Source organism: Neolamprologus multifasciatus, chromosome 22 (assembly GCF_963576455.1).
Source record: "Neolamprologus multifasciatus chromosome 22, fNeoMul1.2, whole genome shotgun sequence".
NCBI classification, from domain to species: domain Eukaryota; kingdom Metazoa; phylum Chordata; class Actinopteri; order Cichliformes; family Cichlidae; genus Neolamprologus; species Neolamprologus multifasciatus.
Window position 1 is genome coordinate 31,340,080 of NC_140459.1, and position 16,811 is coordinate 31,356,890.

At 43.9% G+C, this 16,811-nt stretch overlaps 1 protein-coding gene across 3 annotated transcripts in view; it reads left to right on the plus strand.

Moving 5' to 3' along the window:
- The window catches only part of LOC146493755 (triple functional domain protein), an 88,435-nt gene that overhangs the window by 46,009 nt on the left and 25,615 nt on the right, over positions 1–16,811 (plus strand). For all 3 annotated transcript variants that reach the window (XM_085147652.1, XM_085147653.1, XM_085147651.1), the window contains exons 5-16: positions 1,354–1,546; positions 5,703–5,807; positions 6,025–6,221; positions 6,511–6,751; positions 7,460–7,582; positions 8,382–8,573; positions 9,660–9,791; positions 9,904–10,134; positions 10,799–10,921; positions 12,208–12,399; positions 12,831–13,000; positions 16,278–16,452. In XM_085147652.1, coding sequence (XP_085003778.1) covers positions 1,354–1,546; positions 5,703–5,807; positions 6,025–6,221; positions 6,511–6,751; positions 7,460–7,582; positions 8,382–8,573; positions 9,660–9,791; positions 9,904–10,134; positions 10,799–10,921; positions 12,208–12,399; positions 12,831–13,000; positions 16,278–16,452 — 2,074 coding nt within the window. The remainder of the gene's footprint in view (positions 1–1,353; positions 1,547–5,702; positions 5,808–6,024; positions 6,222–6,510; positions 6,752–7,459; positions 7,583–8,381; positions 8,574–9,659; positions 9,792–9,903; positions 10,135–10,798; positions 10,922–12,207; positions 12,400–12,830; positions 13,001–16,277; positions 16,453–16,811) is intronic.

Genomic DNA, 16,811 nt, shown 5'->3' on the forward strand with positions numbered 1-16,811 from the left:
AAGGAGAGGGGAAAACAGGAAAGGTTTAAACAGAGAGAGAGGAGGATGCTGAGATGGGCAGAGGGTGGAAGGATTAAAACTGACAGAGATGGAGAGCGCATGTGTGAGGAGGTGTGTGTGTGAGGGAGGGAGCGAGCGAGCGAGCAAGCGTGTGTATGAAAGCAAAACAAAGTGTCGCAGTAGCCGAGGCAGTGCAGCAGCAGTTCCTGTAGGCGAGCAGCTCCTCACCTCCCAGGTAAAGCGTCGCTCATCCGCCTCCTTCTCCTTCCTTTTTTGACCCGGCATGCTTCTTCTTCTCCTCCTTGCATATCTCTCAAAAGCATCCACCCTCTTCACCTCCATCACATTATGCATGTTTGCTTTTTTTTTTTTTGTTGCTTTTTTTAAATTAGACTCCAAGTTGAATTATGGGCTTTGAAAACCTCATGTCATCGTGTCACATCTTGCACATCTTTCTTAACTTTGGGGTTTTTGGCATCTGTGTGTTTGTGAAAGGGAACATCTGCACATCGCTGCACACTGTGTGTGTAGTGACAAGCTGTTCCACCGAGAGAGGGAGGGAGAGAGGTTTGGGAAAGGATGGAGGTATTTAGGGATGCAGTGATGGAAAGATTTTAAAGTGATGTATTTTTTATTATTATTATTTTAAACAACACGATGACATACTAGAAGGGAACGCAGCGATCTGAGTTTGTGGATTGAATAAAGTAGTTGTGGTTGGAATGACATGGAAACGGACAGATGGCAGATGAGCTGCAAAATATTCTGAATCCTAAAGACATTCTGTTTGTTGTGGCATGTCAGATAACTGACAGGTTTCAGCTTCAGTGTGCGTATGCAAGCTTGTGCAGCGAGAATAAAGATGATGATGGTCAGAGCAGAGCACCACAGGGGGAAGAGGCTGCTGATGCACAAACGGGCTCAACTGTATTTTTATATATATACATATATACGTATGCATATATGCGTTTGTGACTCATTCGTCGCAGGTTTCTGCGTACGTGTGGGTGTGTGTGTGTGGCTGTGTGTGCATAGGGGTGCGTGGGTGTGTGTGTGTGTGTGGGATTTGCTGCGTAGGCTTCTCACAGTATAGAAAATGCGTCATCTCACTGTTTGTTTTGGTTCTCTTTCCTCTTCTTCTCTATTCTTCCTTCTTCCATCTGTCCTTTCCTCTCCATCATCCCTCTTTCATCCTTTCCCACGACTGTCATCTCTTTCTCTCTCTCTCTCTCCGGATTAAACTCTCACCAATCTCTCTTGGCCCCCTTCCCCCCACCCACCCCATGCCCACTCTCCATCTCTTCTCTTTAATTCCTCCCACTCCCGCCGACCTCCATCCTCTGTCCATCCCAGCGAGGAGGTGTGTAAACATGGCTTCACGGTCATTGTTGACATGCGTGGCTCCAAGTGGGACAGCATCAAGCCGCTGCTGAAGATCCTGCAGGAGTCGTTCCCGTCCTGCATCCACGTCGCGCTCATCATCAAACCGGACAACTTCTGGCAGAAGCAGAGGACCAACTTCGGCAGCTCCAAGTTTGAATTCGAGGTAGGATGTTGAGCCAGTGTTCGAGGCAGTGATAGAATATTTCGATGTCTTACTCAAAAATAGCTTTTGAAGCTGTTGAGTGAATAGAAGCAACAGACGGTGATTTTCATTGAAATAACAGGTTCTGGTTTGTTTCGCACTGCCAGATTAATCAGTCATCTTAACACTGTTATATTTAAAGACTTGGACGCTGTTTGTGGAGGGGTTGTACTATTCACACTGGTGATGCGGCGCTTTATCATCCAAATATGCACATATATTCAGCCATGTTGACTGAAATCACCAAATAAGATGGTAGTTATCAAGTGTGTTGCATCAGTTGTGCTCTAGTTTATCAATCAAGAGCTTAAAGACTTTAAAACAGGTTAGTTTGTTTTTTCTTTTTGTTTTTTAAATGAAGATTTATTTTATTTCCCTGGTGCAAAGGGGAATGATAAATAACAAGCGGAAACAATATTGCCGTGAACTAAATTCTTACTCAGAATTTGTCCAGAATTTCATTACATTTTTTTCCTCCCTCTAATAAACGTTATGCGATAAGCAATAACATTCGGAATAATCAGCTGCCTCTCCAGGGAGTCTCGCCTTCTTGGACTGCAGCTGCTAATGCTCGTTCTGCTGTGCAGCCTCGGTCGGTGAGCTTGGCGTAGCGCCGCACGGAGCAGAGCTCCACCTGCTGCAGGTTCTGGTTAAAGTGGCCCCAAAAGAACAAGGACTGGCGTCACCAGCTGCAGTCCAAGCTGGTGGAGTTTGAGTCTGTTTGACTGTCGGCAGGTGTTGGATGTTTAGCAGAGACTGAGCTTTCAAAATAAGAGCGAGAGGGTTTAGTAGGTGACAGGGCTGGATGACCAAAATCTCATACCCTGATTATGCTAAAAGTAACAGTAAAGTATATTTTCTGTCAAATAATATGATGACTACATACAAAGGACTTGTTCTACATTTAAATATTTGCATTTTAAAGCGGAAAAAAATCCATCCAAATGATGAAATAAAAACAGTTTTGCAACACCGTGAAATAAACAATAATAAAGATGTTTCTATGTCGTCATCGACATCGTCGTGTCCACAGCGTAGTGGTTAAACGTTTACCTTACATCCAAAAGATCCACGGTTGGAGACACAGACCTTGCCCGTTGAACTCTTACTGCCGATTCCGAGCTCGGATAAATGAAAGTATCCATCTACATGCCGAAAGTGCCTTTTTCATCCAGTGTACATCACCTTAATCCTCAGAAGGATTAAAAATTATTATCTAACGATTTATATCGGTCTTTAAAGTAGAGGTGGGAATCACCATACATCCCACGATACGATATTATCACAATACTTAACGCACGATACGATATTATTGCAATTTTTAAAAATATTTTGCGATATTCAGATTCTGTACATAAAGGTAAACTTTATCAATATTCATTTTATCTAATATCAAAGTCTCACACTCAGTCTTTCTCTCATTTCAGTTTTATTGTTGACAAACTGAACGGTTTGTATTACAGTCTAGTCCAACTTAACTGAATCAACCATCTGGTACAATTATAGCTATTCTGAACTATGCAGTTTATGAAAACTATGCAGCCCCTTCAGCAACTGAAGAATTTGAAAGTAAATTAAAACAAAATATAATTTTACATTAAATAAAAGTTTTAAACTTAATTAAAATAAAACATGTCTTAAATTAAAATAAGTAAACTGTCACATTTGGACAGTGAAGGAATGTCAGGATTCTTGCTCAGAAAAAGGATCAACATGCTCTGAAGTCAGAGCACAAAAAGCTTTTTTGTAACAAAATATCCATTTCTGCTGTCCCTGTATCGATACATTATTAGCAAACAAAATATCACCATACTACACAGTATCGATTTTTTCCCCCCACCCATACTTTAAAGCAAGGAAGATTTAGGACGAGGGCGTTAAACATAAAGCTCAGGGGAGCGGGACCAGCATCGGACCGCCAAAGACTCCAGTCCGGCTCACTGGTTGACTTTGGGAAGTGTGAAGGAGGGCATCAATTTTGGACTTTTAACTGTATTTTCTTGCCACCATTCATACTAGACCAAAGTTAATAAGTTGTAAACAATTAAAAGTAAGAAAGTTCCTGTTTTCTGCCATAGAGATGTGTTATTGCACTTCTTTTTATGTTAAAATAACTTCTTTACAGCAGCCCGGCCCACTGAAGCTCAGAGCGGGCGGTACGTTTCCCACAATGTAAAATGAGTTTGACATCCCTGATTTAGGGGAACTGTTGCAGTTGATTTGTGAGCACATATATCTCACAGCTGCCTGTTTTCAAGCGGATCAGTTTTACATTTGGCATTTTAAAGGAACTCGTCACAAAAGCCTTTTAAAAAGCCCCCCCCACCCTCACCTCCCTCCAATTTGCTGTCAGCTGAGCTGTGATAACAACCGCTCTGCCGCCTCCCCTCCCTCCACACCCCCGAGCTGCTCATTGTCAGCACATTTCATTATTTTCCTCTCCCCGCTGCTTTGGGTGCGTACACCACCAGCCAGCTGTCTGCCATAGGGAAAAAAATTTCATCACATCCAACCCAAAAACGGCTCGCTGCAGATCACGAGGACGAGTATTCGTTATGCTGTCAGTCAAGCGATAGAAGGCATTTTCACAGCTAATTAAGTGATGCGTTCACACGAACAGGCTTATTTTTTTACCCTCTGACCATTTCGTCGTCATAAACTCGACTCTGAAATGTGCACCAGCGGAGCGCTCTGTGTAGTAAATGTCTTCCGATGAGAGCGGAATAATAATTCCCCTCCCCCTGTTTGATCTGTCATTAGCCAGCCTTGCTTACTACGACGATCATCAGCATTTGTTGTGGTGAAACTTGGGTTGGCATAAGCTGCTGTGTTGTCTTTATTGTTTTTTTATGCAGTGCGTTTTTCTGATACGGAGTGGAAATTTTCCCCTCTAGCTTCTGATTATAGCTACGTAGGAGAACGCACGAGTGTGGAAATTTACTGTGATTGCTCACATGTGTATGAACACGACCTCACTGTAGTCTCATTATGTCATATTGATCTTTTGATAGGAAGAATAGCCACAGGGAGCGTTATAGTTATCCATGCACCGCTCTGTCATGCCGCACAGGCATTGATTGGATAGCGTGCATGTGCGTTCATGTGCAGGCTTCATCGCCCCCTGTCCATGCTTTATGTTTTATTAAGATTTCAGAAGTTTTCATCTTGCACTCTTCATGCAAAATTGATACAGGGCTGTTGCTAGGACTACAGTTGCGTGTGTGTGTGTGAGCGTCCAGCATTCAGTGTGTGCATCAAGGATTTTTCTCTCGCTTCGTGTAATAGAAACCAGAAGTAGGACATGTTTCTCCCTTTTTGTCATCAGTTCATACACAAAGAAAGCAAAGCTCAGAGAGCCGGTCGCAATCTCTCTCTTTTTTCGTTCGATTGTTGATAAATGGCACAGTTCAGCACAAGCATAAAATGCTACCCGAACGTCCCTGGCCGACTATCGCTCCATTCAGCGGAGTACAAATCGGTACAATAGCGAACGCGGCAGCATCAGTATTTTTTCCCTGGCAAGAGCCGCTGTGCTTTTTTACCCAAGGACAACAGTGCATCTCTGCATTGTTTGGCCTACACAAAGCCTATCCGAGCGATCGCTCCGACTCCATCCATCTCTGGCCATGTGTGTGGGGGTGTTTTGTGTGGAGGTGGAAACGCAGGCAACACAGGGAGACTTTTCCTCGGCGTATCACTGAAATTGATATCATGCTGGGGATTTGAAATTCACTTAAGTCTAACATCAAGGAGGCGAAGAAAAGTTGCGGCGGGCTGTTAAAGGTTTAGTTCTGAGTTTTGAAGTCTCGAAGACAACATTTTGGGTTGTGGAGGATCTCTTTGGTAGACGGGAGGAGTGTGCTTAAATTAGCAGCATCTCAAGGCATGTTATTAATCACGGAGCTTCTGCTGAAGGTCACATCTCTACAACTCTGCTGTAATTGGGGGGTAAAAAAGAGGACTAGACGTTAGTGATGTCTTTTCTGTGAGTAAATAAAAATCGTACTTTTCAGCAACGAAACACGGCAGAAGGTGAAAGATTAGAAGCATTTACCACTCAAGTGTCCACCTGAACTCCCTCCTTTAACCCCTCGTTCTTTGCTTCTCGCTCCACTAGACCACCATGGTGTCACTCGAAGGCTTGACGAAAGTGGTGGACCCCTCTCAGCTGACAGCAGACTTTGACGGCAGCCTGGACTACAACCACGAAGAGTGGATAGAGGTACGATCAGCTCAGCCGTCCTGTCACTTCAGACCGTCTGTGCCAAGATCCCCCAAATCCCCAGTGATGTCCAAATCGGATGATTAAGACACAAGCGGACACAGGATTATTCTTCTTTCTGATCTGATTGTTTCCTTCTTAAGACAGCCAACCAAACCGCCCATAAGTGGGTCACCATAACTCAGTGTTTTTTTTGTTTGCTGGTGTTTCTGTCCAGGTGCGTGTAGCGTTTGAGGATTTCTCCGGCCATGCCACCCAGATGCTAGCTCGACTAGAAGAGATGCAGGAAACCGTGTCAAGGAAAGACTTTCCCCAAGACCTGGAAGGAGCCAGACGGATGATAGAAGAGCACGCCACACTGAAGAAGAAAGTCATTAAAGCTCCTATAGAGGAACTGGACACTGAAGGGCAAAGGTAAAAAAACAAAACAGTGGTTCTGCATCTTTCTATATATCATATATAATGTATCAGAAATGCCTGTTTTTAAGTCTTTGTTCTGGTTGTGTGTGTGAATCCAGGTCATTTGTATGAAAGATGGACAGGGCAACAGGTTGGAGTGTGATCAAGAGTTTGGGCAGTGCTCTCTTCCCCCTTTTTTTCTCCTTTTTGGGGTTATCAGTTAACAACAGAGGCTAGCTTGACTGAAACAGTAGCAAAAACCTTAAGTCTTTGATGTTAATGCAAACATCAAATCTCTTTCCAGATTGCTGCAGCGCATTCAGAGCAGCGAGTCTTTCTCCAACCGCAATGGCAGCAGCGGCGGCAGCAGCAGTAGCGGCAGCGGAGTGTGCAACGCGGACACCCAAGGCCTGGTGCCGCGCATCACCCAGCTGCTGGACAAGCTGCACTCCACCCGGCAGCACCTCCACCAGGCGTGGCACGTCCGCAAGCTCCAACTGGATCAGTGTTTCCAGCTGCGCCTGTTCGAGCAGGATGCAGAGAAGGTCTGTGGCTGGTTCTCTGTGATGTAGTGATAATCTATAACCAGAGCTGGTGATCACTGCAGGGCACACAAATGCCAATATACATATTTAAAAAAATGCAATTACACACACTGAGAAGCATCGACTGATGCTGTTTGCGAAGATCTCGTGTACTGTAATCGAGCCCTCGGGATCTTAAGCACTAAACAGGTTTGCCCTCCTCCACCGTGAGAGGCGGGAAGATGGAGGCTAGCTCACGCAGGTGCACCGCCACCTACTCTGGCTGCCACCCAGACGGCTCGGGCGATGACAGCTGCGTCACAAAATAAGAAGAGACAGGGAGAGAAATGCACAGATCCGTGTTGGAGTGAGTAGAATAAAATAGCAGGTTGCAGCAACACAGAGCGAGCTGCAGTCTTGGATACACTGCAGTAGTAGGAGCTTGTTGCTAGGACACCATAGGCCACAAGTTGTTCTCTAAGAGAGCCAGAGAGGATGCTCTTAATAGAGGCAGTCCATTTCTCTGTATGCTGGCCTGGATAGATGTTCGAACACTGCAGCAGTGAGCAAACACGCTCAGGTTTGCCCACACGGCTCAGTCCCAGCTGTTTGTGCCTGTTCTTGCAACAATCTGCAGGAGTTAGTAATGAACGCAGCCCTTGTGTGTCTGTGCTTTTATTTTTTTATTGATATTTTTTCTCTTTATGTGTATTTGTTGTCATGCCTCAGATGTTCGACTGGATCATGCACAACAAGGGTTTGTTCCTGGCAGGCTACACAGAGATCGGCAACAACCACCCCCATGCTGTGGAGCTGCAAACCCAGCACAGCCACTTCGCCATGAACTGCATGGTGAGACACACACTGATTCGCAGCAGGAGATAATGCTTTTCTTCCCACTTGGACTCAAGTCGGTGCCCTACACTGTTTAATAATATAGTTATTGCACTTAGTGTCAAGCTCTACTGCTGGGTTTGAGCGTTTGTTTAGAGCAGCCTGCGCTTCCGTGCACTTGCACATTTTCTCCATGTTAGGAGCAACACAACCAGGTATTAAGTAATCCTATTCTCTATCCACAGTCCGCCTTACATAACCATTATGAAACTGCTGAGACGAGGAATCAATCCAGCCGCTGAGGGTTTCTGCTCACAGATGAGAAAAAAACAGTAGCAGACCAATAGTGTCCTTTACTTTGGCCTATTCACTTATTAAACGATGGTGTATTAACCGTGTATCCAGGTCTAAGTCACTTTTTTTTGTCTTTTTTTGCATATGGAAAAAATACTTTTTTTAAACAAAAAAACAATATTTATTGGTATTTCAGAAATAAAAACACAACAATATGTGCATTATTTTCTGGGTAATGTGCAGCCGTGTGACCTAATACTGATGTTATGATGTAAATTGAGTAATCGTGGAAGCTTTACCTTAAAAATATACCTGAGTACCTGAAGTAAACGTGCTCAATGTGCAACATGACCCATTCTCACAATAATATACCGCTTTAAACCTTCTTTTGGTTCCTCCTCTCAGTTCCTCTCTCGTCTGCACGCACCTGTGGCCTCGGATGTTAGACCAAGTCTTTGCTTCTTTATGAATTAGTGATTGAAAATATTCATTTCACGCCTTTCTTCCTCATCGTCCTGTACAGAACGTGTACGTCAACATCAACCGGATCATGTCCGTGGGGAACCGGCTGCTGGAGTCGGGTCACTACGCTTCCCAACAGATCAAGCAGATCTCAAGTCAGTTGGAGCAGGAGTGGAAGGCATTCGCCGCCGCATTGGACGAACGTAGCACGCTGTTAGAGATGTCGGCCGGTTTCCATCAGAAATGTGACCAGGTGAGTGTGACGGTTTGGTAAATGGCAAGAAATGTTCAGGGACTGAATCTGTTAGAATTGATTGTTTGAGCCTTTAATGTTGTGATATGAAAAATGCTGGACTCATGCTTTAATTGTTTTCTTTATAAATGAATGGAAATGTCAAAAAAGAATAGATCCTGTACCCTCACTTTAGTAATTAAGCTCAACCCTATCAATTTTTAGCTCTTATGATAAGTAGCTTGTTTCTCAAAAGTCTTAACTAGTCCTTGAACACTGGTTCAGTGGGAACCAATCGGTAAACCTCGTGCTGATGTGCTGTTTGGGTAGCTGAGGTGTTGACCTTTTGTAATGAATGCAAATGAATACACACGTGCACACTTTTTGGATTGTAAAGTAACCATTTGGCTTAATTGAATAAACTCTAGCACATACATTTCATTTACATTTATTTGCATGAATAAATTCTGTGTGTGTGTGTGTGTGTGTGTGTGTGTGTGTGTGTGTGTGTGTGTGTGTGTGTTATCTGCTGGTATTTTTGCCCGTGCTCATTAGTCAGGCCACTATGGAATGATTCATGGCCTTAAAAAGTACACAAGCAGCATAACAGCCAGGGAACATGGGCGAACTTTTCCGACCTGGAATGCTGCCGTCATCAGACCAGCCTTTCATGTTTGTAAGATGAAAAAGAAACGGGCATTTTGTTCCCAGAGGTTTTTCCACTCCACACATACATGAAGAGAACAAAGACTTAAAACAAGCTTCTCTTCTGTATGTGATTCCAATTATGATGTGAGAGGTGTTTAAAAGGCAAATCATTAAGATGGAGAAATTTCTCAGAGGTCAATCTTAATGATTGTTATGTTTTCCCCCATCACTCCTACAGGGGGGTGCAGGAAGCTTCTAGGAAGTCACCACAGGCCAATGAACAGCAGGTTCAGCTATAGATAATTCTTCTAATAGATCTCATGGGCAAAAGAGGATTTCTGCAGGTTTACACCCAGGCGATGTCTTTCTATGCTCTGCTGTTTCTGACCCCTGGGAAGAGCGCACAGATGTATAAACCACCAGTGTGTCATGTGAACTATGCTTCTCCTCTCGCTGCAGTACATGAGTAATGTGGACTCCTGGTGTAAGGCATGTGGCGAGGTGGACTTGCCTTCTGAGTTACAAGACCTCGAGGATGCCATCCACCATCACCAAGGCCTGTATGAGCACATCACAGCTGCTTACTCGGAGGCAAGTTCACACACACGGTGGAGTTAGTCTGCTGTCCAGAGGGCAGGATTAGCTTTAGTGGCATTTATCTTTCCAATTCACGTTGAGCTTTCAAAACATTTTCTAACCTCAGGTGAGTCAAGATGGCAAAGCTCTGCTGGACAAGCTGCAGCGACCTTTGACCCCAGGCAGTGCCGATTCACTGACGGCAACGGCAAACTACTCTAAGGCGGTGCACCACGTCCTGGACATCATCCACGAGGTGCTGCATCACCAGAGACAGCTGGAAAACATCTGGCAGCACCGTAAAGTGCGTCTGCATCAGCGCCTGCAGCTCTGCGTGTTTCAGCAGGACGTCCAGCAGGTACGCACACGTTTCCAGTTTACTGCGTGTATTTTTGTTTATATCTTCATGCATGCGCGCATTTGTTCGAGCACACTGCAATTCTAAGGACCGAGCTTAATTGCCAGGGTTACACATTAATTTGAAAATAGCAGGCTAGGCTTATGGCTAGATGAATACTACACTTAATAGAGGGTTTGATTGCAACCGCATGCATGTTTCCTATCGACATGTCCTTGAGTTATTTGCTGGAACGATGCACGTTCAGTCCTCACATGTCGCTGTGGATAGGAGCACTGGATGAAGGCCTGAAATAAAAAGGCTTTCTGCAGAATAAAAGCTTGCATACTGTAATCAAATGGTCCCAACATGACAATACCGCTGCACACTGTCCAGAAATCATAGGCATTCCTCAGTGTGTTGACATGGCAACTATTGCTATGGCAACTGAATTGGGTCATATGGCCATGCAGATGCTGTTCATCCTACGGAGGACAAAGTGCACAGAGGGGAGTGTGCAAAGCAAGACTCCGTGGCTCCTGTTAACCGCGCTCATGGTTATTTCTGCCATTCCTTTGCTCTCATGTACAGTTTTCATCATTAACACTTGTGGCAGTAATACCGCGTCAGAGCGCCCCCTTGTGGTGTTATACGTTTCACAGTGGGTAATGTGGTCTTTGCACAGGTTTTGGACTGGATAGAAAACCATGGCGAGGCCTTCCTCAGCAAACACACAGGGGTGGGAAAGTCTCTCCACCGAGCCAGAGCTCTCCAGAAACGCCATGAAGACTTTGAGGAAGTGGCACAGGTAGCTTGATTCCTGCCCTTTTGTCAGGTTTAAACCAGTGCACCAGTCACTGCATTGTTGGTGTTTGTATTGTTTCTGTGTACTGTAATGTCTTCTTTTGCTACTGTAATGTCTTCTACTGTGTTGTGTCTCCATGTTATTATATTAATTTACAGTCTTTGGGCATTTCACTATTAGTGAAAGACACTCTGACTCATTATTGGGGGGAAAAGATGAAAAAAAGGTGCGGTGAGGGTTAGCAAATCTCGGCTATGCTAATGCTTATTAGCTTTAATTTGTTAATGTAAAATATTAGCTATTCAAGCTAGCAGAGATACTTTAGGTTTTGTTTATAAAGACTTAGTTTCTAGGTTTTATTGTTTGACATTGTTGGTTTTATTAGCTTAACTCTATTTTTTAAATAGTTTTTTATGAACAATATTTGTCCGAGTAAAAGTTAACGCATTCTCAGCATTTTGTGAACGTATTTGGCCGAGGTCAGGTTCTTGCCTTGATTTTAGCTGATTAAAATAATTTTACAAACTAGATAAGCTCTCAGTAGTTTTTTAACAATTTCACCCAAAGTAATGTGTAGACCCCTGCTGCACACACAGACCTGCATCTGCATGTGCAGCTGTTTGCAGTAAAAATGTCTTTTAATGCCAGCTCACCCCGTGACTCTTCAGTTTGGGTTATACTGCCATATATGGTTGAGATGTTGTATTAACTGTACTGTTTTTTTTATTTTTATTTTTTTATCTGTTCATATAAACACTAAGAAGTGGCGTGCACCTGCTACATCTGTGTGTTCCTACTCTTTGCTTGCATATATTTATCTAACACCATCAGTTACTGCATACTATGTTTATACAGCAAGCATGTAAAATATTACTTGCATATACTTAAAAATACTATGTTTTGCATTTGTTACAGCTGTAATCATTTTATATTTCCACACTAGTGTAGAATACTCCGACAACCTCGTTAACTTTAACCAAAAAATATCAACAACTTGTTGACGTCCCACCGTAACACAGCCATTTGTTTCCGTTTGTTTCTGCGCCTTTCTTTGTATGTCCCCTTCACCCGCTGCTTGTATCTGTTTCCTTTCATTACCTATTTCTGTGAAGCTCTGCTGTCACTGATTTAATCAGTATACACGTCTTCATATCCTGTTTTTCATTTTTGTCTCTGCCTGTACGATTTCTCTCTCTCTCTCTCTGCTCATCTTCGAACTGCATTGCGCTCGTTTTACACTGCCTTCTTCAGCTAATCCGTCTCCCCCTTTACCTCCGGCCTCGGTGTAGAATACGTACACCAATGCAGACAAGCTGCTGGAGGCGGCCGAGCAGCTGGCCCAGACAGGAGAGTGTGACCCAGAGGAGATCTACCAGGCCGCCCACCAGCTCGAAGACAGGATCCAAGACTTTGTTCGCCGCGTGGAGCAGCGCAAAGTCCTGCTGGACATGTCTGTCGCCTTCCACACGCACGTCAAAGAGGTGGGCAGGAGGGATGACATAATGTTGAAGTGGATGGTGGGCTGCGTGTGTGTGTGTGGTTGAGAGCTTTCACAGGGCTCTCTGAGCAAGAGGGAAATAATTACCAGGTGAAATGTTTATATTTTGTGTTTAATGGACTTAGAGAGCAATTAACGTTGTTCAAACTGGTGAGAGGACTTGGTCAGTAACTATACTGTCCTCCCTTTAGGTTCTGATAATCGCCGTTTGTAATACAGAAAAAGGTGATAAATGTATGCCGGATCCTGTCCTGTGGTCAGGGTGAGAACATGAGTTAACCAAAAATAGGTGTCACACAGGCTCGTGTATATGCAGTGAGACTTACCAGAAACTCAGTGGATAAACCATCAGACTAGTTTACCTGCAATCAAACTGAATAAGATTTCTAAAAAATCTGACATCCCTTCTTCTAGTTGTGGACATGGCTGGAGGAGCTCCAGAAGGAGCTGCTGGACGACGTTTACGCCGAGTCTGTGGAGGCCGTCCAGGATCTGATCAAGCGTTTCGGCCAGCAGCAGCAGACCACGCTGCAGGTCACCGTCAACGTCATCAAGGAGGGAGAGGACCTCATCCAGCAGCTCAGGTAGCGCAAATGAGATTGTATTTCGAGTATGGACTCTCTCAAAACAAAGATGTTCTGATGCAAAAGTAATGCAATCCAACCGATCCTTCAGATCCGTTCAGCTACTAGTAACAGATAATGGTGCACATGTTCTGCCCACGTATATGCACGGATATTAAAACGTGTCAAGACAAGGAGGGAAGAAAAAACTCATGTCTCCTTATGTAATAGTACTCTTCCCGTGTTTCTCTCAGTTGTAGTTTTGGCAGGTTAATTTAACCGGGGATGAGTTTGGAATTCAAATTTGTGGCGAAAGCGCAAAATATTCAATATGTGTCATTTTGAAGACGTTAATGGCGGTGCGTGAAAAAGAAAGCTGAGAGGCAAGGAGGAGGTGTTGGAGAAGAGGATTCAGTTGACCCTCATTATCCAGCTTTATTTTTATGCAGAGGACGTTCCAGTCCCCCCCCCCCCCCAGTTTTTTCCTCTGTCTTTCTCTCATTGCTCGCTCTCCACGGTGTATTGGCTCCACGGTGAAGTCTTACATAACACTGCTTTTAAAAATGCGTGTCCAATGGTGTGACACTCTCCCCAAGAGGCAACTGTAACTCCACACAGCTTCTGCTAACGAGTGTGCGCAGGACTAGGAGTGCGCCCGCTGCACAGATTAACCAATGCGATCGGCCAATCAGAACACACCTGACCTCCGATTCTTTGCTTGCTCATATTTAGCCTCCCCAAAACTGTCGTTTGCATGTTTGTGCATCATACGTGTATCTGTGAGACTGATGAGTCAGAATCTGTATGAGCTGCTTCATTTCCTCTCTCTTCTTAAACAAAAATATATGCATCTTTGCAGACCCCGTTGCCCACGCGACATGTGAGCTTCGGAGCGATTTAGGCCGTTTTAATTTTTTTATAAATTTGAATAATTGGCATCTGGTTGAGAGTGAGAGCTGTGAAAGGCTGGGACTGGGTCCACAGTTGCCACTAATTTGTATTTATTAATTCATTCATTCACCTCTTGTAATAAATACTTATTCATTATTATTTTTTTCTAGCTCTAAAATCCCTGAAAATATGCAATAGTCCTTCTCTTTAAAAAGAGATTAGGAGGTTCTGTAATTTTGTGGAACCAGCTCCCAGTTTGGGATCGGGACACAGATGCTGTCTGTGCTTGATGTGTGACACTGACACCCCCCCCCCCCCCCCCCCCCCCCCCAAGTTACAGTGTAATAGTTCTAGGCTGCTGGGGGCTTCCCATGATCCAGTTTCACTCTCAATGTGTTCAGACACCTCTCATCTCTCTTTTGTCCCGTCTCCCTCCCTCCCCTCACCCTCAACCAGTCTCGGCTCTGATTGTGGTCATGGTTCTGCCGGATTTTTCTTCCTGTTAAACGGGAGTTTTTCCTTTCCACTGTTGCCAAGTGCTTGCTCACAGAGGGTCGTCTGATTTGTTTATTCAATTTAACATTCACATTAATTAACACTTCTGTGCAGGTTTAATGGTTTGTCTTACTTTATGAAGATCCCGGCTTGATGGCTTAAATGCACGACTTCAGTTTTCCTTTGTGGTGAAACAGTAAAATCTATGTTGCTATTTTGGCTCCAGTGCTGTGTTATGGACTAGAAATCTTTCTCATTAAGTAATGAAATCCATTTAAGACTGCTGACAGGCTGCAGGATTTCAAACACTCAATATATTGTCACAAAAATGAAGGACAGAGGGAGTCTGTCACGATGCTGAGTGCTCCTATTAAACATGCCCACAGTTTTAATGTGTGCATTAGGGCTGCACGATTAATCGTTAGAAAATCGCGATCTCGATTCATACTTATGTGCGATCTCATTTCCAAAGGACAACGATTTAAAAAAAAAAAAAAAAAAAAAAAGACGATTGTACCGCATTTTGATCTGGGACATGATCTGCATGAAAACAAGCGCTCACTCTTCCTGCTCAACAAATGACAAGGGCGGAGCCTTATACCACGTGATACAGAAACCATCTGGCAGGGAAAAAAACAACGGAGAGCACGTGAAACTGCCCGAGGGGAGAAAACACAACGAGCGCAGAGGAAAAGCTCGCTGGTGGCGGTGAGAATGACAACCCCACTGTAAAATTACTTCCAAGAAAAGGTTCTCATTCCTCCGTGTGGAAGTTTTTTGGCTTCAAAGAAGACGATGAGAGTCAAAAAAATATAATTTGCAAGCTGTGTTTTGCCAGAGTAGCAGCACCGTAACACTACAAATCTGTATAACCACCTCAAACGTCACCATAAAGTGCAATATGACGAAGCTGTGACTGGAGAAAATCCGTCCCGGTCAACCACCCAAACATCAATAACGGGAACCTTATACAGCGCTTCCCTATACCCAAAGAACTTCCGCAGGCACAAAGAAATTACGGAGGCTGTTACTTATCACCTGACCAAAGATATGGCTCCATCAACACTGTGCAAAACGAGGGATTTAGGAAAATGATCAACACCCTAGACAAACGCTACACAGTGCCGTCCTGCAACTAGTTTTCTATTGTTGCACTACCTGCTCTATACACGCAGCGTCGAGCAGCGGTGGAGACGGAATTACAAGCAGTACAACATTTTGCGGCAACAACAGACTTATGGTCCTGCCATGGTCAGCTATCATATTGTCATGTCAAGCGTTATATTTTGTTAATATTTGTGGTTTACATTTTAAGAAACATACCTATTACTTACCTCTGTCATCACCTTACACACGCAAAGCATACTGTACGTAAGAGTAGACAAGTGACAAGTAGACATTGTTTTTATGTTCAGTCTCAACTGTTGCGAAGTTGATGTGCAGTTAATAAGTGCAATAAATATTTATATTGGGAAAAAATCATGAGAGAATCGTGATCTCAATTCTAAGCCAAAAAATCGTGATTCTCATTTTATGCGAAATCGTGCAGCCCTAATGTGCATTGAATATGTAATTCCTCAAATACAGCGTCTCAGTTTCTTCTGCTCTGTGTGGTGTAAGTGAGCGGACATCCCAAATATTGTCCCCTTACAAACAGAACTGGCACAGAAGTCTCACTCGGGAGTCATTCAACCCTCCTGTTTAAGAGGGACAGCCAATCAGAAGAAGGCAAACATAACGGGGCAGCTGCTTGTGATTTGGCTGAACCAAATCTTGATATGAGACAGTAAATCGGCACAGTGGCTCTCCCTGTTGTGCTGCGGTGTCCCTTTAAAGCTGCTCTGCGTCCCTTGTTTTTATGGTCAGCACTTCATCACATGGTTTAATAGCCGTTTGTGCATTTGTGTTGCAGGGACTCCGCCATCTCCAGCAACAAGACGCCCCACAACAGCTCCATCAACCACATCGAGAGCGTCCTCCAGCAGCTGGATGAAGCCCAGGCACAGATGGAGGAGCTCTTCCAGGAGAGGAAGATCAAACTGGAGCTCTTCCTGCAGCTCCGCATCTTTGAGAGGGATGCCATCGATGTGAGTCCTCATAGGTGGATTTGTTTCCACAGGAAGCTGTTTATACGAAAGAAACTCTCAGTTCAGCCTCACTCACTGCACTTTTAGCTGTAAATGGTTCAGCTACAACTGATCAGCGTCACTTCTCTCTCATCAGACATTTGAATACCTCCCCTGTACCCTTAATTACGAATTATTGACTATTCTAATTAGAGGTGGGAATCACCATACATCCCACGATACGATATTATCACGATATTTAACGCACGATACGATATTATTGCAATTTTTTAAAATATTTTGCGATATTCAGATTCTGTACATAAAGGTAAACTTTATCAATATTCATTTTATCTAATATCAAAGTCTCACACTCAGTC